The 27,037-nt window shown below is 40.9% G+C and overlaps 2 protein-coding genes and 1 long non-coding RNA gene across 8 annotated transcripts in view; 2 read left to right on the forward strand and 1 right to left on the reverse strand.

Annotated features, from left to right (window-relative positions):
* whrna (whirlin a) overlaps positions 1-14,643 on the forward strand; it is a 185,876-nt gene extending 171,233 nt beyond the window's left edge. For all 3 annotated transcript variants that reach the window (XM_034896884.1, XM_034896886.1, XM_034896885.1), the window contains 2 exons: positions 1,112-1,234; positions 13,889-14,643. In XM_034896884.1, coding sequence (XP_034752775.1) covers positions 1,112-1,234; positions 13,889-14,071 — 306 coding nt within the window. In that variant the 3' untranslated portion in view covers positions 14,072-14,643. The remainder of the gene's footprint in view (positions 1-1,111; positions 1,235-13,888) is intronic.
* On the reverse strand, positions 6,011-26,935 carry LOC117959634. The gene is made up of 3 exons (XR_004659981.1): positions 26,925-26,935; positions 21,943-21,947; positions 6,011-6,106 (listed from the first exon to the last, which is right to left on the reverse strand). It is a non-coding gene; the product is annotated as an uncharacterized LOC117959634 (long non-coding RNA).
* Positions 20,391-27,037, forward strand: part of akna (AT-hook transcription factor) — a 56,801-nt gene continuing 50,154 nt past the window's right edge. For 3 of the 4 annotated variants that reach the window (XM_034896880.1, XM_034896881.1, XM_034896882.1), the window contains exon 1: positions 20,392-20,804. The gene's annotated coding sequence lies outside the window, so the exon portion shown is untranslated. Of the gene's footprint in view, positions 20,805-27,037 lie in introns of all 4 variants that reach the window. The other variant, XM_034896883.1, reaches the window with a different exon arrangement.

Raw genomic sequence — 27,037 nt, forward strand, 5'->3', positions numbered from 1 at the left:
GGGTCACATATGTTGCCCAGGTCCAGCAGCTCAGTCTCACGCTATTACTCTACCAACTGAAGTTAGTTGCATTCAATAACTTCTTCTGTGTTCTTCGTCGTAGCGGCCGCGATAGCAGAGTTACCAGCGGAAACACTGGTACAAATACAGGTTTGCTTCTCATGCTTAACAAATACAGCTGTGTTAATAACAATTAAAACTGTAGACAAACGTCAGAAGTGTGGACCGGCGGCCGCTGTGTGGCGGGGCGCGGACAGTAAGACGAGAGAGCGTAGAAAGATCCAACACAGGCACCGGTTTACAGACAAAATGGGTCATATAACGCAAAATTAAATCATATCCATATAAACAGCATTGCAGCAGCGAGGACATAAGCACCAGTGCGTCCTAGAGGAGCTAACAGCTAACATACGTTACTAGCACCGACACTGCTGTTGTCTGAAAAACACACGGAACAAAATGTTGCGTTTACTTGTAAACTGGTAAATCTCAAGACCGACGTATTACCGACTGCTATCTGTTTAGTTTTCCTCACGCTACTCCGTCCTCTGGGACTGTCTACATCTTGAAACCAAAATGCACGGGGTGCAGTGGACTACTCTGACTAGCACATGAGCAGTCAGGGGTTTACGGAGCGGTAGATTGGCTTTGCAAAAAACCCGGATCGTTCTATGAAATGACGCTTTAAAAAAAAATATCGCTCGATCACGCAAATTTGATCGTGGGAAGTCAAAATCGTGATCGCGATTAAAATTCGATTAATTGTGCAGCCCTAATGCTTTGTTAAAAAAGTGATTATTTCTTTTTTCCTTTGACTCGTGAAGCTGTTAAACAAGATTGCTCATTCATGGATATGTCACCATTGAATATGTACATAGTAATAGAGTCGTGGTCTTAATGAATGTGTTAATCTATGAGTGTGAGCTCAGAGAAAACAAAGCTCTTCCTGTGATAAACAAAGGCAGAAAAATGTATGTATGAATAGTGTCCCAAATAGGAAGCAGACATATGGAGGTTGTGTTATGTTACAAATATATTCAACTTTATAAATATGCATAACTAATGTTTTTCTGATACGATAACTTGTGCTCCTCTCTCCCCCTTACTTCAGCCAGGGCTGTTGGAGCCCACCTCTACACTAGTGAGGGTTGCAAAGAGTGCCAGCACTCTGGGTATTGCCATTGAAGGTGGAGCCAACACTCGCCAGCCGCTGCCACGAATTGTCACAATACAGGTGAGTATGGAAGAAAGCAAAATTCTGTTTAATACCCTCCCTAGGTTGACTTCTACTCAAAGAAATATTTCACTGCTGGTAATATGGTCATTTCATAAAACTGGTTTGTCTATGCAGTAGAAAAGAACAGTTTAATTTTTAAATTGGTGCTACATAACCAGAGAAAAAAGAAAAGGAGGTGTCGTATTCAAAAGGAACTAAAACCTACAACAACCATAATGCACTGGGCTGATTGCCTTCCAAGGCCACTTCAACTGTAATGTTGCTGTGTTTGTAACAAAACGCTGTTGCTATTGCGCTTCTGGTACTTACTTTTTCCAGCTTCTTTTCAGCCTCTGTAAAATTTGCTGCAGCACAGTGACTTTGCTTCTGTTTCCGTCGTTGCACATCAGCCGCACCGCAGCTTTCCTCACTGGTTGGCTGCGTTTGACTCTCGGCTTTGATAGCCTCTTCCAAGGGGGTAAGCGAGCATCCGGAAAGCGTACCTCTTAGGGAGAATCTTAGGCTTACAAGCTATCACCTGCCGTTAGCATTCCATTGACTCCCATTTATTTTGGCATTACTTTGACAGTGAATAACTTTACATCTGAAGCATTTAAACACTCTATTTGTCCATTGTTTATTTCTACAGAAACAAAACAATGTATAAAAGGCTCCATTACCCTGTTTTTCACGTTATGGATCCGTAGCAGACGTTTTTGTAAAAATAGGCTAACAATTGCATCATAACCACTCGACCTACTGTTGCATAGTAGAAAAAATACCGAACAACACAGGAGAAGCTCACAGACAATTTTGACTCACATTAGCTGTTTAGATTGAATTACTAATGTTAACTAGCATTTTAGTTAGCAATAAGTAGCCTGTGCCTATGTTATCTCCTAACACACATAACACTCTCTCTGGTTCTCTTTCTCCATACGCCGTATTTCCAATTACAGCATCATTCTATGAAAATCTTCATTAAATTTAATTTTTGGAGCAGCGAGGAGCCACCCCTCTCTCCGTGGAGGCGTGCATTTAAAAAAATGTGCAAGTACAATCTGTAGTTTGTACAACAGCCGTAGAGCCAGCAAAAGTCTGACTTTTGCTGACAAATGAGCGGGGGCTCTGGATGCTGGCAACATGTAGGGAAGTTAAACATTGTTCAATGCATATGCCACACGTATTGTAATGGAACAAAGCTGGCTGAAAATCTGCGTAGTTTCCCTATAACCCAGTTTCCTTGTTGACACACAATCAGCTCCATTTTGGCGAACATTCCCCTGGTATTGTTGGCTGTGTTTATTATGTTATGAATGCCTTATTTCATTCCCTGAGATGGGACCACGCGCCCACCTTCCAGGTGGGATTTGATTTCCTTATGGATTCACAATACAGCTGAACTCCCACTGAGATTCCTGCTAATTTTGTCTTCGTTGGGGCTCTCACAGAGCTGAATGCAACATGAATGGCCATTGTGACTGTTGGGAGGATCTGACATTTCACTGCAATTTCTTTTCAGGATGAATCATTTGCTATGTTTAGGAATGAAGACTGAATCAACAGCAACACCTATGGGAAATTATACAGCACATTTTCTGTATGAGCAAATGATGAGGCTCAATTTAGAAATGTTTATGTTTAGTTTATAATGAGACTGAATGGAAATTTCCATGTCTGCACTGAAAAATACTGGAAATGCAGATCTGGTTATGCAGAGTGCAATTAGAATGTTGAAAGGTTAGCCACCTCAGAGAAAAGTCATTACTGCGACTGGATGCACATATCTATCTGCCATGGTAATTTGCAGGTCAACAAAGCCTTGCAGTAGCTCAGGGCTATCTGTAGCACTAATGATTTCCTAATCACAGAGGAGCCAGGGAGTTACAATTTAAAGATCAGAACAGCAAGCAGCTACAGACTCCACACCCCGTTCAAAGCTGTCTCTCAGCCTCCCACTCCACAAAAGGGCTGCTGATTGCGAGGGGAGGGATAAAAGGATTGTAAATCAGCACATTCAAAATCAAAGAGTGCACTGGAAGAAGGGGCTTCAAGTGTGAGTGAATGGTGCAAAAGAAGTGAGTGGTGTTAATAAGGACAGGAAGAATGAGGAGGATTTGTACCGGCGGTCTGGTGTTGTTGATGGATGCAGTATTTGGGTGTTTTGTGTACTGTTGATGGTGGCAAAAGTCGTTGTGAAAGGGTTGCATTGGGACCAAGTAAATAGACGTGTTTTTATTCCTAAACTGCAGTTGTTCCAAGTTCAGTTGTCAAGATACAAATGCAGGACGATGTGATTTTCCTTTTTTTATCTGGTGCATGAGTTTGTGTTTTTGTCTCCTGAAGCAACAAACGTAGCTTGCCTTATTTCATATCAGAGCTGCTTCTTTAGTACAGTCCAGTCAATCAGAGATGACAAAGCACAAGCCATTTAACAAAGATGACAATAACAAAAGTATGAATCAGAATCAGCTTTATTTGCCAGGTGTGAGGACACATACAAGGTATTTTTCTTTGGAGCAACGTTGCTCAAGCTGTGATTACACACAAAACCACCAAAGCAAAAATATACATATACACATAATATAAGCATACTCTAAACAAAACAATATAGAGGCATGCATGACCAAAAAGTTCAATCAAAATTATTTAAATATGGAGCATAGTGCAAGGATACTGGTATAAATAGTATTAAGTTATTGTATTACAATATCAACAGTATGAACATTATGGACAGTTCTGAAATAGGAAATGAGAATGATGAATGAATAACAAATAAGAGAGATGTGAGAATGGGAATGATGAGTTAATAATAAATAATAAGTGAGATATGAGAATGAGAATGATGAATAAATAGTAAATAATAAGTGAGACATGAGAATGAGAATGATGAATAATACTAAATAAGTGGAATAATAAGTGGAACCAATGAACAGGTGCTGTAGAGACAGCGTTACTGGGTTATTGACCAGAACTAAACCTGACACTGACCGTAAGAAGTCAGCTGTTCATCAGAATGGCTTGTGGGTAGAAACTGTTCCTGAGTCAGTTGGTTTTGGGGTACAGTTCTCTGTAGCGCCTACCAGAGGGGACAAGCTGGAACAGGTTGTGTCCGGGGTGAAATGGTCTGCAGTGATGTTTCCTGCCCGTTTCCTGACTCTGGAGGAGTATAAGTCATGAACGGAGGGCAGGTGGGCATCCATTGATCTTTTCTGCAGTCCTAACTGTCCGTTGTAGTTTGCTCCTGTCCTTTTTGATGGCAGATCCAAACCAGACAGTGATGGACGTGCAGAGGACAGACTGGATGTTGGCTGTATAGAAGTGGATCAGCAGCTCCTTAGGCAGGTTGAGCTTCCTGAGCTGGCGCAGGAAGTGCATCCTCTTCTGGGCATTTTTGATGATGGTGCCTGTGTTGGACTCCCACTTCAGGTCCTGGGATATATTGGATCCCAGAAACCTGAAGGATTCCACAGCAGACACAGGGCTGTTGAGTATGGTGATGGGGGGAAAGAGTGAGGGGTCTCTTCCTGAAGTCCACGATCATCTCCACAGTCTTGAGCGTGTTAAGCTCAAGGTTGTTCTGACTGCACCAGAGAGCCAGCCGGTCCACCTCCCGTCTGTAGCCCGACTCATCACCATACCGGATGAGGCCGATGAGGGGTCGGGGGGGGGTGACTGACTGAAGTGTGAGTTGGTTAGTTGGTGTGGGGGAGGGGTGTGACTGTTGTCTTTTCAAACCCACAGTAAAAGATGTTCAGCTCGTCAGCCAGTTGTTGAGGACCAGCAGTGTACGGGGATGGTCTCCTGTAGTTAGTGAGTGTCTGCAGGCCTCTCCACACTGACCGAGGATCGTTGTTTGTAAAGCCGTTTTCCAGCTTTTTAGCATAGCTCCTCTTAGCTGCTTTGATCTCGTTGGTCAGAGTGTTCATGGCCTGGTTATACAGGACTCTGTCCCCACTTCTGATGGCCTCCTCTTTCGACTGACTGCCTAAGTCTTGCTGTGAACCAGGGTTTTTGGTTGTTGTATGTGGAGAAGGTATTTGTCGGCACACGCATGTCCCCACAAAAGCAGATGTAAGATGTCACAGTGTCAGTTAGTTCGTCCAGATCCGTTTCTGCAGCTTTACAACAGGTTTAACAGATTTTAGTTTCTGCCTGAATGTTGGGACAAGATGAACCAGACAGTGATCAGAGAGTCCCAAGGCTGCACGTGGGACAGAGCGATAGGAGTCCTTTAATGTAGTATAGCAGTGGTCCAGTATATTAGTGTCCCTGGTGGGACACTTAATATGCTGTCTATACTTTGGGAGTTTGTGGCTGATCAACATGCCCTGGATTTCTTTCAATTACCCTGCTTCACTAACCCTAACAACCGAGGTCCTGCATAATCTGAGTCACCATGGTGGTTAACAACTAGGTCAAGAGACGGTGTTTGCAAAGCATGGCCAATCGCAAACATCTTCTAGAGCTGCTGATTTTACATAAGAAGAGCAAACTATAATAAACACATAAATATGAATAACGCAGACAAGGTTTTAAAAGCAAAACTCAATAGAGTCGCTACTTCTGAAAACTGTCAAAAAGCTGACGCTGTAAATTTGTGAAACCCAATGCTTATCAATATCACTTCCCCATCAGTCAGGCACAAGATCTGACCATAGTTAAACTTGCTTTAGCATTTTATTTCAATTGCAAACCTGGAAGCCAATAAAAAAGATAAAAAGATAATTCAAACCAAATTTGCGTGAGTGTTACACATTGGCAACACACGGCTAAACAAACTGACATCTATGCCTAATTCTCTTCACTGAAAATCTCTCATAAGGATACCCATCGGGGAATGTTAACGGGGTTGTCAGTCCCTAAATGTTTTAACTTTTGAGAGTGCTCCTCTTTTTCTCTCCGCACCAAGCTTTTTTATTTTTTACTCACCGAGCTCCACCCATTCAGTCTCTGGCTCCACTGGATCTTCTTAGAACTGTGACGCCGTTATCAATCAAGTATTGATTGGTCAGTAGGCGATGCTTTTACACCGGTTGATCTCTGATCTCCAACTTAACCTGCTCCCGACCAGGTTAGGCGTTCAGCGTAAGTTACCACAGCGATTGAACCCGGTAACAACTGATCTTGCTTCGTAGTACAGGCCTCTGTTGTCTGTTGAATGGATTTGTTTTACCATGTGATATGGACACCATGTCAATATAAGATGGTAGCAGTTAGCATCTTGAAGCTCAGCTTTTCAGGAGAGTACATCACTTAAAAAGATGACAAGGCCAAGATTCTTTCACATTTTTGAATAACGCATCCTGTTTTTCACAAAAAAAAAACAATTAAGCTAAACATGTAACTGTCTAAATAAAAAGAGTAATCAATTAGGTCAGCACCGCAGCTGTGTGTACATCCATTCTCCAGATTGTTCTGCAAGTCAGGGAAACCTCACTCACTTCATTCTAGGATTGTCTGTGACTTAAACACTCTTGAGATGCAACCGCTGAAATGGTTCAACCCATAACCAATTTCTCTAAGCCTCACAGATACTTGAGTGAAGGACTAATAAAAAATAAAAAGGAAGCTGATTGCAATAGTAACAATAGCAGAGGAAATTGGTGCTTCATGGCACGAGGAGGTCCAGTGAAGAGGTCAGATACAAAGTTAGAACTCATTTCCTGAGATCATTTTAACATTGAGTTCATTCAAACCATTCATACAAGCAGATTAGAATTGTAATAAGGTTAAAACGATGGCTGGGTCTCAAATTACAGCTCTACATCTTTGGAGTTGCATAGATATCATCCAAACTTTGGTTTGCTGAGGAGCGAACCCTGTCGATCACAAGCGAGACAAAGCCAGAAGCTACATTACGCCACTGCTCCTGAACAATAACACGATATAGCTTTACAGTTATTTAGAGACATTCATAACATGGTACCCTTAGGCCACTTGGTGCAGAAAATGGAGGAAAACCTTCTGCTCATTACAGTTTTAAAGTAGAAAAGTGGGCTTCGAAAACCTTGCTCCGTCACCTGGGGAAAGCTAACTCAATGTTTGTAGGCCCTTGAGCAAGGCACACAACTTCAGTACTTCCCCCAGTCAGGACCAAGCATCAGAATGATACATTTGCTCTAAAGAAGAAAAAAAACAATATCTTGCTTCTGTTTTCTGGCTTTCCGATGGGCATCAGTTGTATCTGGGGGACAGATCACATCAAAGCCAAGTGCCCTTTACATTATAGTTTGTCTGCCATATTGGAAGTAAGTCGGTAGAGTCATGATACATTAAACCTCTGGCCTCTATGTTTCCTGTCTTTCTGGGCACAAGGGCTCTCGCCTCAAGTCACCTCAATCATGGTAGCTGCTGACGATGAACAACAGATGAGTAAGCTTCTGCCGACCGGCCGTTATCAGTACCTATCAGCCCTTCTGATGCGACAAGCCGTTATCACTGCCATCTCCTAAACATGTTGTCCGACCAGTCCATTAGCTCGGGGTAATTGTTGAACGCTCCGTAAATAAGAGAGCTGATGATCTAGTCTGGATGGAGAAAAAAACTGCTGGTGTTTTCAAACATCAAAGTTGTCGAAGTAATGAGGTCAACTAACAAAGGAGGAGAACATGTAAGTAGGGCTGCACGATTATGGCCAAAATGATAATCACGATTATTTGGATCAACATTGTGATCACGATTATTCTCACGATTATTTGTTGATTATAACCCAAACAAATTTTATTGTCACATAGGCTCAGAGAGACGGCTGACTTATTATGAACGGGTCCAGCACGGGTCGAACGGCGGATACACACGTTGTGTGTATGAAATGTCTGTATCGTCGCTGCGCTGCATTTTTATGAACTATGATATTCTAGCCATGGGTCACACCCCTGGCCCAGGTCCAGCAGCCTCCATCTTACACGCTATTACTCTACCAGCTGAAGTTAGTTACATTCAATAACTTCTTCTGTGTTCTTTGCCGTGGCGGCCGCGATAGCAGAGTTACCCGCGGAAACACTGGTACAAATACAGGTTTGCCCCTCATACTTAACAATATACAGCTGTGTTTATAACAATTAAAACTGTAGACAAATGTCATATGTGTGGACCGGCGCTTTGTTGCAGGGCTGCGCGGAGAGTAAGAGTAGAGATCCAAACACAGGCCCGGCATTACAGAAGAAATGGGTCATGTAAAGCAAAATGAATGTCCTAGAGGAAAAATGTTACTTGCGACCTAGAGCCTGTGAGCTAACAGAAGCTAACTAGCACCGCCACCGACTAGCTAGCACTGGTCACTGCTGTTGTCTGAATAACACAGACGGGACAAAATGTTGCGTTTACTGGTAAACTGATAAACATTGAGACCGACACTGCTATCTGTTGAATTTTCCTCCCGTTACTCTGTCCTCTGTGACTGTCTATATCTTGAAGCTAAGCTGCGTGATGCAGGGAACAACTGACTGGCACATGAGCAGACAGGGGTTTACGGAGCTGTAGATGCGCTATGCAAAAAAAACGGAGCGTTCAATGAAATGACGCATTTAAAAAAATTGCTTGATCACGCAAATTTGATCGTGGGAAGTCAAAATTGTGATCTTGATTAAACTTCGATTAATTGTGCAGCCCTATATGGAACTGACAAAAATAAATGCATGTGGTGTGCTTTAAGATAGGGTGACCAGACGTCCCCGGTTTCCGGGTACAGTCCCCGATTTTGGCGACCTGTCCCTGGCTGGATCTGGCCCCGGAAATGTCCCCAGTTTTCACTGTGGCTGACAGACCCGAAATTGGAATGAAAGAAAGAAAATACTGACAAAACATAGCCGATAGTTGTACACCCTACACACACAGGCTCAAGGCAGCCAGAGCCAGCGGTGCTCAGAGATGTTTTAGAAAGCCGTGTGTTACGATGCTAAAATCACTGATTATTTACATGGAGTCTGGTGGGTTTAGGAACACAATTTTGCTGACTTTTATGTTTTAAAAATAATCTTTATCTTTAACAGAAAGGTCGACCTCCTTAGAAATCCTTTCCATAATGTTGTCAGACACCTAGAATATTAATCTGAGTCTGTCAGTAGCAAAACGAGCACTTTTATGAACGTAAATACAATTATCCTATTAACTTCCATCGTAGTTTCTCTGCTGCCGACTGCAGCGATCTCGTTTAATACTGCGTCAATGTCCTCAATACTTTTTATTGTATCTGATTCTCAATGAGCTGTTGGAGAAACAAGCCTTAAGCAATAAAGCAGAAGCTGTCAGTAGTTCAGTAGCCTACATTACAACATTATGAAATATTGACTTTCTATCTTGAAATATTTAGACTTTCTATCTTGAAATATTAGGACTATAAGGACTTTCTATCTTGAAATATTAGGGCTTTCTATCTTGAAATATTAGGACTATTGGGACTTTCTATTTTGAAATATTTAGACTTTCTATCTTGAAATATTAGGACTTTTTATCTTGAAACATTCCCTTCTGAGGTGTAGTGGAGTGGAGTAGGAAGTAGCATTAGGGGTGGGTCTAGGATCAGACCTTTGGGGGGGGGCTCAGCCCCTAATGGGAACAGCTCTAGGTCTTGTGTCCCTGTTTCAAGTTTTATAAAAGTAAACACATTACTTGTTTTGGAGGTAAATAAGCTTCTGAGCTAAAAATGTCCCCGGATTTTTTCTGAGAAAACTGGTCACCTTACTTTAAGACCACAAGAATGTGGAATCTTGGATTTATCACCTCCTCCAAAGGAAATTGTTTGTTTGTCAGTGGTGAAAATCTACTTACCTGATTTTCATAAAACTTTGTGGAAGGATGTATCATGGGCAGGAAGAACCCATTCATTTTAGAGCGGATCCAAATCACGGGGCAGATAGACAAATTATTTTTCACTTTTGTTAACATTGCGAGATTTTGCATGGCCTTCGCGGGGGTTGGAGGTGCACTCTCCAAGTGCCCTTCTGGTTTTTCTTTCTATTAACGCAGCATCAGTGTATTTTTATGACTACTTGGTGGTAGAACAACTCCTCAACATGCTGACAGAAACACTGCTCTGATATTTCTTTTCTTCATAAAGTTCTTTTGCTACCATGTTGTAAAATACATCCAGTAGACACAAAGCAACATTACCATTGGTTTGGAGTGGGGTTTGTGTCCATGTGGGGAATGTTTGTCTAATATTCAGCCTCCTTTTAGCGCTGGTTTGGTCATCACCAACTACTGCTAAAACATCAGCAGCTTTTTTTAGCTGTTAAATGTCTTACTTGCATTACCAGCTAAGTGCTAACTTTGTCCGTCTGCCTTTTTGTTGCTGGGCAGGCATTGTACAGTGGGTAAATAAGCTGTTTAGGTAAGGTTGAGGAGAAAGTCAACTGGGAAACGACCAACATTCTTTTTACCTTGGAAATGGGATGACTTCTTTCGTGTTTTAGAAGGAGGCTGAAGAGAAAGGGATCGGTTCAGGGGTAGAACAGCCAATCACGAGTCATCAACAAGAAGCCACACTCAACCAGTCAGCCCTTCCAGATCCTCGCCCAGGTTGCAATGACACTGTCGCAAAAGGCATGCAGAGGCCATTAAGCACATGTTGCAACTTAAAGAACACACTACTTCATGCATTGGTACTTAATGCTGGTAATGGATCTAAGTCTTCAATAGCAGGGACATACAAATTGAATGTATGATGAAAGTAATTTAGAAAAAAAAAGTGGTTTGGTGATTTTAAATGTTGAGGCTGCAGACCGGAGAGAGGGAAAGAACTGCATCCTTGACTTCATCACTTCTATCTGTCCTCTGGGCATGTAACCGCTGAGGAAAAGCACATACGGTGAGCACTTTTTATTCAGGTTTGCTTCAGAGAAACAAAAATGGCAACAAGTATGCTGAGGATCTACTGGTGTGGAGTGAGTTCTCCTGCACAAAGAGAGGCCTCAGATGCTTACTTCACACAGAAACTAACCACCTCTGTTCAGCAATTCAGACACTGAATTAGATGGCAATCCAATTTTTTACTGATATTTGTGGGACTTGTTAGATCTGCTAGCTCTTCTGGGAGTCTTTTGATGTCACTGCCAAGGAGCTAAGACGTAGTCAAGAAAAGACACCTGAGGCCTTGTATATTTTGTGAATATCATGTGTCCTATGTGTCAGTAACAAGATGTTTCTGATTTTCGATGTTAATCACAGACTCCTTTTTTTATTTTATTTTGTTATTTTAAGAAGCCGGGTTACATTGCAGTATCAAGGTCTATGGGTCCTTTATGTTGATGATTGTCCTTTGAAATCATAGAGTTACATGACTTTGATTGATGCAACGCCAATATTTTGTTTTCCAGTTTATTGATCTGATCTCTGTTACCACGCCTACCCAAGAAAAAGAAATATTAGTACACTCTCCAAAAATGCCTGGAAGACGTATTACCACCACACACTCCACAAGGGAGCATGCATTTACTGCTGAGCCTTCGCTGTGGGCTCTGAGGGCCAGACTGCGGGGCTGTTTGTGCATATGTATGTCTGTGACAGGATGTCTCTATTTCTGGAGGCTAATAAAGTCCCTTTATGGCAGGATGTTTAAATTCTAACTTTGGTACTGAGAGGAGCTTTTTTACTTGAGTGTAATACAACAAAAATGAGGGTCCACATTAGATACAATAGGAAGCGGATAAATCACAGCTTTTTTAATTTATTATTTCATCTCAGCAAACGACACATTTAGACAACACCTGGGGTCTGTTACCAGGTATCCTGGTACATACTAAAACCAGGCTGCATTTAGGTTTTTGATGTGCTTTTGATTTGCTGTTTTGAGATTTTTGCCACGTTTGATCTCAGTCAAAAGGATAAACAACACTTATTGCTTTTTTGAGGAAAGAAGACTCCTGCTGGTATGAAATATGATGTCAAAAAAAGTGAGTGAAAACAGGGAAACAGAAACAACACAGAAACTATTCCATAATATGACAGCAGAAAATCTGTATTGTGTTGTCCTGTTTCTGTCTGTTTAGGTTCAGTTGCAGTCTTTACTCATAGTCAGTTATGTCTTGCATGCTGTTTGTGATATCAGACAGGATAAATGAACACATTAGGCACAGAAGTGCATCATGACTTTCCCCCTGTGGTCCATGGAATGCTGATAATGTAGGATGATGTCACCAAGACTGTCAGTCATTGAGTTACCTCATATTTACAGCTCTTGGTTTGTGTAATAAGTCAGTTGGAAAACACACCACAGTCCAATCAAGACACATTTATCTATCTTTTTTTTCTTTCCCGGTCCAAATCAAAAGTACAGGTGTTAGGGCTCTCATAAACTAAAGTGGATTTAAGAACTATAAAATAGCTGTAAACAAACTATTTGCTCTGTAAAGATATAGTGGAGCAATGATGTCCTGAGCAAAGAATGAAGTCACACTACCCCTGTTTGTGTTGTAAGCTAAGCTTTTCTGTTTTGGGTCAGTACTGTACATGTAGGTGCATGTCAGTGCATGTTGGTGCATGTTGGTCAATGTCGGTGCATGTCGGTGCATTTCAGTGCATGTTGGTGCATGTCAGTGCATGTTGGTGCATGTCAGTGCATGTCGGTGCATGTCGGTGCATGTCAGTGCATGTCGGTGCATTTCAGTGCATGTCAGTGCATGTCGGTGCATGTCAGTGCATGTCGGTGCATTTCAGTGCATGTTGGTGCATGTCAGTGCATGTCGGTGCATGTCAGTGCATGTCGGTGCATTTCAGTGCATGTCGGTGCATTTCAGTGCATGTCGGTGCATGTCGGTGCATGTCGGTGCATGTTGGTGCATGTCGGTCAATGTCGGGGTGCATGTCATTGCATGTCGGTGCATGTCGGTGCATGTCGGTGCATGTCGGGGTGCATGTCAGTGCATGTCGGTGCATGTCAGTGCATGTCGGGGTGCATGTCAGTGCATGTCGGTGCATGTTAGTGCAGGCTTTGATAAAGCGCTGGTATTTGACGAGTTGGAACGGTGGGAAGGCAATCCCAGGCAACTTTCTGAATATCAGTACAAGAGGTCGACCGTAATAATTACTTAAGATACACAAAATTTCTCAACAAAAACATTTATTGAACACTTCACCAATCTGCACTTGTATACTTAAATTAAAAAAAATGTATAATGTAAAAACATATATTGTATAAATAATGTCTAAAGATTATATTAAACAAAACAGTTAAGAAGAAAATAAACTATCAGATAAACTTTTCAGTGAAAAAAATCAAGTTTAGAGCACTTAGCAGCATTTTCTGTTTTGTCCAAGGAACTTAGCTCCTCCCAAGGCACCGGATGAGGTCTGCTCCCTCTGCTGGTGATTGACTCTATGGGCAGCGGATGTCCAACACGTGTTCCACAACAAAAACACTAGGCTGCCCGCAGATGCGCCTGCCTATTAATCTGTTTGATATCCTCTGATGTTGCCCAGTGCCGATTATGTAAAAAATGGCCGGCTGATTAATCAGCTGACCTCTAATCAGTACAGCGCCATTTAGTCCAATGGCTATTTTCACATTTCTGAGAAAGGCAGACTTTTGTGCCAATATGAAGTTTTTTTAATTTGAGAAAAGTGCTTTTACGTGTTGCTAAACGACAGACTGTTTCCGACATAAGAGCGGCCTGTTTGTCCTTTAAGCGGTTCTTACTCTTGTCTTTATCTCTTTGTCTCTCTCCCTCTCAGAGGGGGGGTTCAGCCCATAACTGCGGACAGCTGAAGGTGGGACAGGTGATTCTGGAGGTAAACGGGGTTTCCATGAGGGGCCGTGAGCACAGGGATGCCGCACGCCTCATTGCTGAGGCCTTCAAGACCAAAGAGAGGGACCACGTGGACTTCCTGGTCACCGATTTCAATGTGGCCCTATAGCTGAGTGGAGTGAGGACGGTCACTAAGGCAGCAACAAGAGAAGAAGTGTTCGAGGACAACATGAGAAGAGGATATTCAAGCGTCTGTTGTTTCAAATGGCACAACTCTTTTGGATGGACTTAAATGAACCACCAACTGATTTCTGAGCCTTCCAAAAAAATCACCCTCCAGTCTGGATACACAAAACACACATTTACTTCTTCAAGGTATTACTTCAGCCATGGACTTTGTTCAGGATTCTCCTCAACGTGTTACCTACCCACTGTGAGACATTATGCACTAAAATGGAACAGTAGTGAAACGTATACCTTTCCTTTGTTCTTTCCGTGTTAAAACTTGTGAATCTGAAACCATTGGAAACCCCGCTGGAACTTCTCGTAGCACTCCCATGTCTCATGGTCAGTTGATTTTATTTTGTTTTTGCTGTCACCTGAGAGACAACTGCACATCTAAGCCTGATCCGTGCTCGACTTTACAAGCTTGGATTTGTCACTGTAAAAATGAACAAATGTAGATACAGATGCAAATATACTGTACACATAAAGATACTCCTATATGAATAATGAAAACCCGTAACCTCTGTTGCATCTTCTAGATATAGTCATATATTTCAAAGTAGAGGATGACGATAATTCAGGCTGTCCTGGTGATAAGGGATTCAACACATTTTACAGCGATGCTAGCGGCCTGCCTGCATTTAACTATCCCATTTCACAAAAAACTAACTGGATAAAATCATCTCAGGCTAACAAAATTACACTTTACCTGCTCATGTTTGTTCGATCAAAAGACGTGTGTATAACAGAAATCTTCATTTGGGCACCTTTTCCCATGTCCTTTCCACTGCTCCATGTGTGTCTGTATTGTTTGAGACTATGTCCACACCAGACGCGTCTACAATATGAACAATAAGAAGTGGCTAAATCTCTGCTTCTTTTTTTTAAATTCCCATCAGTAAACAACACATTTCTGAGAACATCTGCACTGTGGCCAAGTTTCCTAGTACTGACTCAGATTCAGTCACTCGACAAAAAATGCCATGTGTGTTTTTTTGTCCAGTTTAGTGTGGAGGTACTCTCTGAGGGCATACAATCTCAGCTTTTCCCTCAGAACGCTCAGCTTTTCGCGTGCTACTCTGAATAACAATTGATGATTTTTATTTTGTAATTTCATACTTTTAATTATTTCCACCGTGGGGGGGCTTGCCGAAGCCATGCTCAGTGCAGCACTTATGGCCAAGAGCTGCGTAATGATACATTTAGAGGACAACACTGCCTAAGATTTGAGACACATGTTCACACATGGAACACGTGCACACACGCACACATTTATCCACTTATAGAAAAGCTATTAGGAGATAAGCAATCAAGTGAAGTGAGAGATGGAGCGAGAGAGGAAGAGAGAGAGATCGAGAGAGTGACAAAAGTAACAAATGAGATGTAATTGCTGTTGGGATGAGTTGCTTCCTCTCAGGAAGAGTGCATGTGTGAAGAGGAAGTACAGCAAATATCCTCCACGTGTCACTCCAGAGAGTCATATTAGGCTGCAGGTAGAAATATGAAGTAGTCGGAATATTAATCCTGTGTTCTGTGCCTGGATTCGTGTTGTGCGTCTGTCTGAAGTTAATAGATGAGAAGAGAAAAAAAGATGTTCAAATTAAGGAGATGGCAAATAAAGACGGATGTAAATGTCATTCAGCTGCTGTATGAGACAAACTCTCTCACACATTTGCACACACACACACACACACACTCCAGAATCCTTCTGGTGACAACTGAGAGAGAGAGAGAGAACAACACATTAATGCTTTGTTTACACGTTCACGTATTTTTAAAGGCCATACCCACATCCTGTACCTGAAAATACCAAAATCATGATCCCAAGATATATTTTATTAAACAATCTAGAATCTAGAAACAGGCAAAAACCTGGTGATTTTTTTCACAATCTATCTGTCAAAAGTAAATTGTGCTATTGTTCTGTTGCTCACTTTACAAGTGAGAAGTAAGAAAACAAAAAACTACCAACCTTTTATTTCAAGTCAAATTGATTTTTTCTTAGCACGTTAAAATACAACTTGCGTTGAAGTGCTGTATTGGCTGGGGGGTTACACAAACCCACGCAGGACTCAAAGGCTCTTCACTGATGCCCATAAACGTCCCTCACCAAAATAAGAAAAGAAAAATACATGCCGAGGGTGGCGTCTTCGCAGAAACAGACACCACAACACACCCTTAGTGGATCAAAGGTGATAATTGAGAGGGCTTGCTTTTGAATTAGTCTATACATTGCTTATTTGCATTGCATATTATACATTTAAGATGAAGAAAATATTAGTTATTGCTGCTTTAAGGAGTTACTTAACACCAGAAAGCTACGGGGGCGCACCACAACTTTACACATTTTGCAGAATTCTAATTTTGTTGTCAGACATGCAGTTAATTTGTGTTTTGGGCACAGGATCAGGAAACAAACCTATTTTATCCATATTAATTTAAGTTTAGTGAATGATTGAATTACCTCCGCCTCACAAAAGGAGGAGTTAAAAAATATGAATATCAACATTAAGTTGATAAGTTGATAAGACTTGATTCAACTGAGAACATGAATCACGGTACGTAAATCTGATGTTTGACAAGGAAAGGCCAACCTGGACTTGTAAACCATACGAAAAGTTCCATATTGAACTCAAACGCATCAGTTTATATCTGAGAGAAAAGATTGTGTGCATCCATTAAAATTAATTTGGAGAAATGTTAACTGCAATATTCAGGGCGTAATAAAATAAAATCTGGGGGAAAAAACATACTCACGACTGCTACAACCAATCTCAAAATTCAGGATGCATCAGCATGTGTGTGTACATGAGTGTGTATGTGTGGGAGATGGAAGAGCTAGATGAGAAGACAGATAGAAATTGAGACAGATGAGAGCTGAAGTGTGTCCTCTCAGTGTAATTACTCACCGTTAAACAATCTCTCTGGAAGGAGTCACCGCCACACAGATGAAGGCCTTGGTTTCATCAGTTGAGCATTTTGCCATCACACTTTCAGAGATAGGACAGGAGACAAGGAAGGAGGAGACCTTTGTTTATGCCTATGTCCAACACTGAGGTGGCCGACCTTTTGATGAAAAATAATGGAATTCTTATATCTGTCCAGTGAAAACCACACACACCACATCTCTAAATTTGATTGTGTATAGATTTTACTTTAAAGATTATTTTTTGGCTTTTCCGCCTTTAATGGACAGGACAGCTAGGTGAGAAAGGGGAGAGATGTTGTCACAGGTCAGACTCGAACCCTGGACCTCTGCAGCGAGGCATACCTGACCCACCGACCCACCCCAGTCACAAGCTTTTACTCTAAAAGGGGTTCAGGGAATTATGACATTTTATTTATGACAAATAAAAACCTTTGGATTCATAAAAATAAAAATAAAGTATTGTCACCATCAGTGCAACATATTGTTTTGAAATGTTCAATACTCTGATAGTGCTGATATAATAACCTTCAGTACCGATACCAAAAGAATGCTTACTACCTTACTAGGAATTTAAAGATATATATATTTTTGAATACAAGTATATTATTGTCAAGAAACACTAATACAACAATGTGCTAGTCTTTACTACTCAATACAAAAATATAGTATGGCATACAGTTTAATTTTTTTTTAAAGCCTCAGTAAATTCCTGAAACAGTTGGGCAATGTAGTTTTGAATCAAACCTTACCTAAACAGGACTACATTGTTCATTTGTTGGGCACAATCTTCAGCTGCTGAGTAAAATACATTTAGTGACTATTGACAGCATCTGGGTGGTGGGTGTGTGTATGTGGGATTGAGTCAAGGTACACTACAGTGTGTGTGTTTATGGTAATGAAGGAATTTGTCACCCGGTGCAACAGTGTGAGCTCACTGATGTGTTTCTCATAGTTTTGGACAAAAAGGTTCAATGGCACAGATGAGTGGGAAAAACATACCAAATGTTAAATGTTGTCTACACAAGAACTTTGCCTAAATAAAGTCTAAAATTTAGAGAATTATAATTTATTTTCCAAACTGAGAACATTACGGACCAGTTTTCTCAGTGCTAGGGACACATTTTGGATAGTAACAAAAAACTTATTAAGGTTTGACATAGTCTGTATAAATCCTCATACAAAACAGATTTCCAGTAAATGAAAAGTTGACAAATTACCGTTGCAAACGGTATTTTGTAGAATCCCTTTAACTGAGATAAACATTTTCCAGCGGTCCAATCAGCTACATATGTCCATTGATGCCAAAGTTCCAGTGAGCAAGACACTGAACCCCTCCGTGCAGCTGGCTGTACCCTGCTCAGGTGAAATGTAGATAAATGCAAACATGTCACCGAGAAAGTCAAATGTGAAAGTTGATGAATAAAGTTCTACAGGAAAAGAAACAGCCATTATTACACAAACCTTATGCATTTATTTAGACATTTAAAAAGCCAATTTTAACTGCAGAATTATCCCTCCAGTAACTTTTTTTGTGAGTGAACTCCATAATGACCCCATCTTGTAGACATTGTGTCGATAGCGGCCCGGCCTTCTCTTTGACCTGTTTTTAAAGGGCCAGGCTGGAGAGAGGGATGATGGAGGGAAGAGATGGAAGCCATCGACAGTGTCGTTAATCACACGCCGAGAGAGGTGCTGGCCTTGACTCTGACACGACACGACAGCTCAGACTTGTTTCTCGTGCTGTAGCAAAGTGCAACGGTTGCCCCCCCCCAAAAAAAAAAAAACACTGCTTCCCCGCAAAGGTCAGACTCCAAACCAACACCGCTTGTTTTCTCTCTGTTGATAATGTTGATTTCTTTCACTGAGTGTGCCTCCTGCTTTACTAGCTGCACAAGTTCATTTTGCTGGTGTTTATTTTCAACCATGCTCCTTTAGCTGCCTCCTTTTGCTTTTGTTATTGTGTCACTCCAGCCGTCCTTGCCTGCTTCCTGCACATTTAAACAAGGAGTGTTGTACAATGACATGCTATTTATACAGAAAGTGTGTTTAATTTTTCAATAAAGATAACAGCAACAAAAACTAGCACGTTGTCTGCTTTTATTTTGAAGTTGGAAACTTTTATAGAGAGAAATAGTGTTCCTGTCTCCCAACATGAGCTTACTATCTTATTTCATTTAATGCATGTTGCAGCTCAAATATGTCATGACATTGTAACTTTTACCAATAACAACATTACTGTTGATCCTCCATAAACATTCAACAATTCAAAAAACAATAATGCCTAGTAATTGTAAGTGGAAAGACCGAGCTCTTGATATTAGAACATGCAAATAGAACATGTAGAAAATAATTTCACACACTGTTTATATACTTTGTTTCTATGTTGTATGTAATCCCCAAATACAAGGTAGGTATCTACAGTTGGCTGATATTCAAACCCTCTGAACACCCACACAGGTGTTTTCAGTTATTCTGGCTGATTAGACCTTTGCTTAGGTTGAAAGTGGGCCGGAGCTTTGATGGGAATTTGTTAGGTCACAAATCTTCATTTACTATTATTAATCCTTTATTTAACCAGGAAGTCCCATTGAGATTCAGAATCTCTTTTACAAGAGAGACCTGGCCAAGGTAGCAGCCTAATCACAACACATACATAAACACCAAGTTACATTTGACCAGGATTTACCAGTAAGAATGCTAAGGGTTTAATCTGACCTGCCATAACAGGTGTAACGAAGCTAACAAGAGACTCAAAAAGTTCAATGACTCGGTCTGCACACAGCCACACACAGTCCTCGGAAGAGGTCTAATCAACCAGATTAATTTAATGGCCTTTGAAAGGTTAGGGAATGGTGCCCTCTTGTGGCCACATCTTCAAAGCGCAATCCCACATTGTTGTATTTTTCAAAAGCCTCGCCCCTGTGTAGCCTCATAACCAATCACCACTTAGTCTTTGGCTTCAAGCAGTATGTGGGCCATTCATATTTCCTCAACCCTGCCTGTCAGGCAAAACACCCACAACAAACTCCACAATTTAATTGATTATGTTTAGACTAAGTTTATAAAAGGTTAACGTCAGGGTCAGGGCTGCGATTTAATTAAAAGTGAGATACGTACGCTGTCTGGGAGAAGGTAAAACATGCCTGAAATATTGTATTCAGGAACATAATTTTCCCTTAGTGTTTCGCCTTGGGAACGGATTAAATCAGTGCCACACTCAAGACTGATAATTAGCTTAGCCTCCTAGCGTTAATTATCAAAAACCTCGGCTTTTTTGGAAGAAAGTAACTCGTTTGACTCTTCCAGAATGAAGTTACCAACTGAACGTAGCTGAAATAAGTAGCAATGTGAGTTGTTTGCGTTTGTTTTGATGTCTAGCTAAATTAGGAGGAGTAACGTTAAGTTATGGTGACGCTAACCAACTTTTGAAACTGGCACTGACTGTTTACCACCTGTGTTCTCCAACGTTACTCCGTTACAGTTCATATAAGACAAATAAGTTGTTAACTTCAGCAGTTCGACGAATGTGTAGGCATAATGTGTTTGAGGGAACCTCAGTAACCTGCAAACGGTCGGTGGCGGTTTGTTGTGTCGTGCGTGCCATGGTGACACGGGGGTGGGTCTTTTCAACCGTCTCTGGTCCCTCTCTTAAGTTTTCCGGTTGTCAGGGCGACCGACCCCCGTTTCTATGAAGTTTGCCAGTGAAATCACTGCAGTCTTTTGACCATCATGCCATCTATAATATAAGGTAAGCTTGCAATGCCTACCGTTGATACTGATGTTATCAAAGTTACTTAATCTCCGCATTACGTTTATTGTTAAATTGATGCTAGCAAGTTCTTTGCTCTGCCAGCAGCCTGACTGGTTGGACGTACTCGGTTACGATAACAGTCTTTCTTGACGTTTTTTTCATACAGCCTTAGCTACGTTACATGGGTAACGTAAGAAACGGTAGTGCTGCTTGTCTTAAAGTTTGGACCAGAAACAGCCTGTTGGCTTCAGTTTAGCTGTTGTTTACCCGCATGGCTCTCAGTGCATGGTTAGGCTAACGATATATGTTTTTATAGGGTGTGTGCAGGAACATTTTTTTGTAGACTAGGTTAGACAACCATCTTAGAAAATCACTATGGCTGCACATATTTTTGGAATACAATGTGTCCTCTAAAGGATGTTATCACCAGCAAAAGTAACTGGAGAAAACTAGGTGTTTTTTTCAAAACGTATCTATCTATCTATCATGAACGCTTTTTTTCAAATCTAGAAATATCTCATCAAAGAATAAGTTAACAAGAGCCCGAAAGACTCTATATCTCCTTGAGTAAATGGTATGTGATGACTTGCATGATGTTGGAAAAGAGGATGTTACAAATGCAAGAACAATGGAAACTTCAATTAAATTCTTTATTTAAACATTTAGGAAAATTAGTTGTGAAATCTGCCATTTGTGATCAAAGTAAAGATTTTCTGCGAGTTTCTGGAAGGCCAGTAAAATAGAAACTTGGGAAGTAATACAGCCTCTTGTAATTAATAATAAACCTAAATGCAGGTAAATGAACCTAAAAAACATGCTTGTTTTTTTTAAATTTATTAATCAATTGTCTAGTCTATAAAATATAAAATAGTTAGAAATGCCCATCTCAATTTTCTAGCGCCAAAGTCCAACTGTTCAATCAACACCCATATGATACATTTGTCAATCAGTATTATCAACATTCATTGAACATTGAAATTATTGATACATATTTTTGTCATGCAAGTGATCAATTAACCTATGTCAGCAGGATTGTAAATAATTGTACAGTTTTATTCAGTCACTGTTTTCACCAGGCCCCTCTGCACAGTGTGCTGTGTCTTCAGCGCACCCTGTGCCTCTTAATAAGATTAACTGTTACTGATTAGTCACCGGGCCATCCTAAACAGGACAAATACAACTCGCTCTAGCTCTGCCGGCCCGTGGGGCAGCTCCAGCTACCCTTGTAGTTTCAAAATTCAGCCGGTGTAATCCTGTAAAACAAAATCAGGCAGTGTCCCTATTTGCCACTGCAAGGCTTGATGATTTGACAGCTTTGGTAGGAATAGGAATGACAGAGCCTGGCAGAAATTGTCCCTCTTTTTCTATCATTGCTATTTCTCTCTCTCTCTCTCTCTCTCTCTCTCTCTCTCTCTCTCTCTCTCTCTCTCTCTCTCTCTCTCTCTGTGTCTGTCTCTTGCACCTACATCTCCACCCCACATGTCCAACTTTAGCTTGCCTGAAAGTCAGGTGATTACTGTCTGGCCTCCTGTCCTGGATATATACTGATGATCATTGTCCGTTTACCATCGGCGTATCCCCCTGTAAGGGCCTTAGAGCAGCTTAATCCCCCCCCCCCCCCCCCCCCCCCCCCCCCCCCCCCCCCCCCCCCCCCCCCCCCCCCCCCCCCCCCCACCCACCCCCTCCACCCCCTCCATCTGGCAGCTGAGGGGAATACTGGGGAATGAACATATAAGCAGACCAACAGGTGAGTTAGTTTCTTTGCTTTGTTCTTACCAAAGACAAGCTTAGGAATCAATTACATTTTTTGTGGCTTTGATTTCTCTACAAGTATGTTGCTGCCTGCTTCCCTTTTACTAAATTGGATTACTGTTGGCCAAACATACTGTAACGCATACGGAAACCGTTAGTAATCATCCGTACAGAAGAATCACAGTCACCCGCCTTTGGTACTTGACAGTTTCCGATGATGCTTGATTTTGGGAAAAGAGCCCAGTCCTTCATAGTTGGTTAAAGGTGGACCTGATTTGAAATCATTTATACACTTTTGGTTAGTTTAAATAATATTGCATCATATTTTGTAAGCTTGTCTTAAATTTTCCATCGAAGATCTTAATTTGCAAAGTAACCAGTCACTATGGATGGCTCAGATTAATGTAGTGAAATTAAAAGTACAACATTTTCCCATTATAATGTAAGGGAGCACAAGAATATAGCAGCACAAAATCAACATTGTTAAAGCTTTAGTGCGTAGTTTCTGCCGCCCCCATGAGGAATTCTAAGTAATGACAACAAAACTGTCGCTGCTTCTCCTCAGCAACTCATTTGGCAGTGGCTTAAATGTAACAGACATTTATTAATACCAGAAAGTTACACACTAAAGCTAAGTAAAGTACAAATATCCTACGATTGTACTTGAGTACTTAGGTTAATGTGCTCTTCACCACTGGCTACAGGTTTTAATCAAACAACTGCACGTTTGGAGGGCTTGAGTCCATGTCTTTAGTCCCTGGGTAATTCTTGTGTGCTAGAGGAGGAAATTAATAAATAATGTCATAATTATACTGGGAACTCTACCTCTATTCATTCAGAAGTTACTGTTTTTCTAAACCTATCTCAAGTTGTTTACACTCTGTGCTGTGTGCTCTCATTCCTTGTGGTCCACTTTAAATGCATAGTGAGTTTGCCATGTTGGCCCGCTGATTTGTGTGTGAAAGGGTTGTAAAGGGAGCATGATGTGAGTATGTCAGTTGTACACACGGAGCCTTGTTTTTTCCTAACACAATCTAAACAAGTGTCTGTGGATGCACTTAAGTGTGTTTGTATTTCTGAGCAACAAAACTCTTGTGTGTGTTTTTGTGTTGGATAAGAGACATTGTAAGAAGCGCCAGGCAGAGGCTAAAATTCGTCTTGCAGTTATCTGGGATATTGTTGAAAGAAGCATAGATGCATGGTGAGCACGTTACCCAATAAGAATCCAATAAGAGTGTTACTGTGCAAAATGTGCTTTTTAATTTCCTTGCATTAAGTTGATAGCAAGTTTCTCTGAAAGGCACTTATTTTGAAAGTTCTGTGACTTGGTAAATATACTACTGGACTTGTTTCTGCTGGCTGCTGGTAGATGATGCTTGAACTAAAGTATTTTGACATTTGGGAATGTGGTTATTTAGCATATTATAGGCTATACGGTTACACTCAGTGTTTGTCTTGTATCATTAACATACGGTTTTGGGGTGAGGCACTTGCATGTACAGTATGTTAAAGACTTGTCAGAGAATTATTGCAGCTTGTGTTCATGTTGTAAAGTTGCCATGGTGAGCGTTGCCCTCTAGGCAAATACTTTGCGCAATCAAAAGCTTTTAATGAATCCGTGTCATTTACCTGGTAGCTTGTCACAGAATTCGGTATAAAACATAATTTCACGTTGAACAATTTCCAGTTGCAAGATTAACAGATTTACAGTATTCCATAAGGATGTGACATCCTGTCTCTGTCTTCCCACCTCATGCTCCGACCAGATGCACTTAACAGCACAACCTGGGTCCACAAGTGAATACTCTGTTATGATAGCATTTAATACATTTATTGCCACTTTAGGATGTCACACAGCAGCAATTCCCTTTGTTGGAGAATAATACACAGAATATTCATGAGAGATGCAGAATGTGCAGTGGGACACATGAAATTATGACCTGATGTAATGTATGTAGTGTAGATGTTTGTTTTTGGGGCAGCTGCGTGTGAGTAAAAAGATAGATGGATGACTGCCTCTAAATTTATTGAAACTTTCTGGTATACCAGACTCAAACACTGTGTGCCACCAAACAAAAGGACATAAAAAAATTTGAGGCAGACTAATTTCATAACTCACATTAATGTCATGGTTATAAATAAATAAGTTACATAAATTACAAACCAGCTTTATCATTCTACATGACATGTTTTGACAGAAAAACGTGTCCAACCTTTTCTTGAAAGAGTGAACTGAAGGGGAACGGACAGCTTCTTCTAGAAGCTAGTTCCATGCTTTTAATGCACAGTGTGTAGAATTTTTATCTCTTTTCAGGCATGTTCTGGGGTAAAACTTTAAATGATTCCTTCTTACATCATAAATATTACTCAAAAAATGAAAGATAGGCTCAACAATTCTGTATCATATATTCCATGTACAAGTTTATACACCTCAAACATGTCTCCTCTGTATCGTCTGTATGCAAGAGTTGGTTAATCTCTCTAATCTCATATGACATATGTTTCATTTCTAGGATTAATTTAGGAGATCTTCTTTGGAACTTTTCAATCTTTTCTAAATGGACACCAGACTGAGCTATCAAATTTAAGATGGGATCTTACCAGAGATTTAGACAATGGTAAAAACAAATCCTTGCATATATTTGAAAGGTTCTATTTATTCAATTCTACCAATATGTAAATGTTTACACTTTCGGGATTGTATTTCATTAGCCTAATAGTCTAAACCTAAAATTGCTCCATTAGTAAGGCTTGTTTTAGAGCTGTCATGCAACTGTTATTTCTGACTTCAAGAAGAACTGGTGTCGAAGATTGTGATTTTAACTTTAATTAGGGAGTCACATTTGCTTTCTTTTGTCTGTTGTAGAACTGTCCCTAACAATTATTTCCATTCTCAATGAAACTGAGATTGTTTTCTTCTAATTCCTAAATCATTTGGTTTATAATTGGTCAAGAAATCTAAATAAGTCTGATTATAATTTACCAAACCCCAAGGTGATATATTGAAACGGCTTGTTTTTTCTAAAAGTCCAAAAACCAAAGATATTCAGTTTACCGTCAATTTAAAAAGCTGGAACACTAAGTATTTTATTTTTACTTTTTCAATTGATTTTTTTCTGGATAGGCAACTTCTGTTTGACATGTTAATGCTTTAAATGCATAATATATCTATCTATAAATGCATTTGAATGCAAATTAATTATAGAGTGCTTTTTTAAACACTCAAAGACACTATCAAGTTTTTAAAAGGAAGTAAGTTTTAAAAGGAAAGATGCAGTTCTGGTGATTTGATTGACGTGCTACTTGAAGGTGAGGTTGCTGTCAAAAATAGCTCTGCAAATTTGTGGGTAGGGAAACAGAGTGGAATTGTCGATGGTGAGGCAGAAGTTGTGAGCACTTTTGGTGAGGGATTTGGGGCCGATGATGATCATGGCAGATTTGACACAGTTGAGTTTGAGGAAGTTGGTTTTCATCCGTGATTTAATTTTGCTGAGGCAGTTGGTTAGAGTGGAGTGAGTTGCAGTGGTGATTGATTTGGTGGAGATGTAGAGCTGAACGTCATCGGCGTAGCAGTGGAAGCGGAGACCGCGACGGCATATGATGTTACCAAGAGGGAGCATGTAGAAGATGAACAGGAGAGGGCCAAGCGCCAAGCCCTGTGGGACGCCTTGGGAAAGAGGAGCAGGGGAGGTGCTGCAGTTGTTGATGTTGATAAACTGTTCTCTGTTGGTGAGATATGATCTGAGCAAGGAGAGGGCAGTACCAGTGATGTTGAGGGAGGAACAAGGCGGGAGAGAAGAATGATTTGGTTGATGGTGTCGAAGGCTGCAGTGAAGTCCAGGAGGATTAGGATGCTGAGGTGACCAGAAGAGAGAGACTGTGTGTGTGTGTGTGTGTGTGTGTGTGTTTGTGTGTTTCTGTGTGTGTGTGTTTGTGTGTGTCTGTGTATCCACACATGCGCAGTATAGCAGTGGGGACGGGGAGTTGCTGCATCCCTAGAATTAGAAAGTGGCTGTGTTGTGGTTAATGTTACACTTCCCTGGAGACAGGCAGGAACAACAGTGTTCTCTATGCCCTGGAGACTGACTGGCTGAAGGTTGTAGGGGAAGGCAACTTAAATTCACATTTAAGCAAAAAAACAATTCAAAAAGCTTTACATAAAACATTAAATCACTGAATATTAGAACCAAATTTCAGGTATTGGTACCGGTAAAAATGAACGGTATGGTACCCAACTTTACTCGCTCAGGTGACTATTACTACGCGCTGTAGCTCTTTCAGCTCTTTTTATGCCAGGCTCCCTCCTCCTTCTGCCCCGGCCACATCGCTACCTGGATGTGTGACGGCTAGATGTAAAAAGGGGACACGCCAAATCTCTACATGACCCGCAGCCGAGCAGCGCTGATAGTTGGATAAAGTTGTGCGGGAAAAAAACTGAAAACCAAGCAAAAGGCCCCCTCTGAACAGGCACGTACTCC

The sequence above is a fragment of the Etheostoma cragini genome, chromosome 16 (assembly GCF_013103735.1).
Source record: "Etheostoma cragini isolate CJK2018 chromosome 16, CSU_Ecrag_1.0, whole genome shotgun sequence".
NCBI classification, from domain to species: Eukaryota; Metazoa; Chordata; class Actinopteri; order Perciformes; family Percidae; genus Etheostoma; species Etheostoma cragini.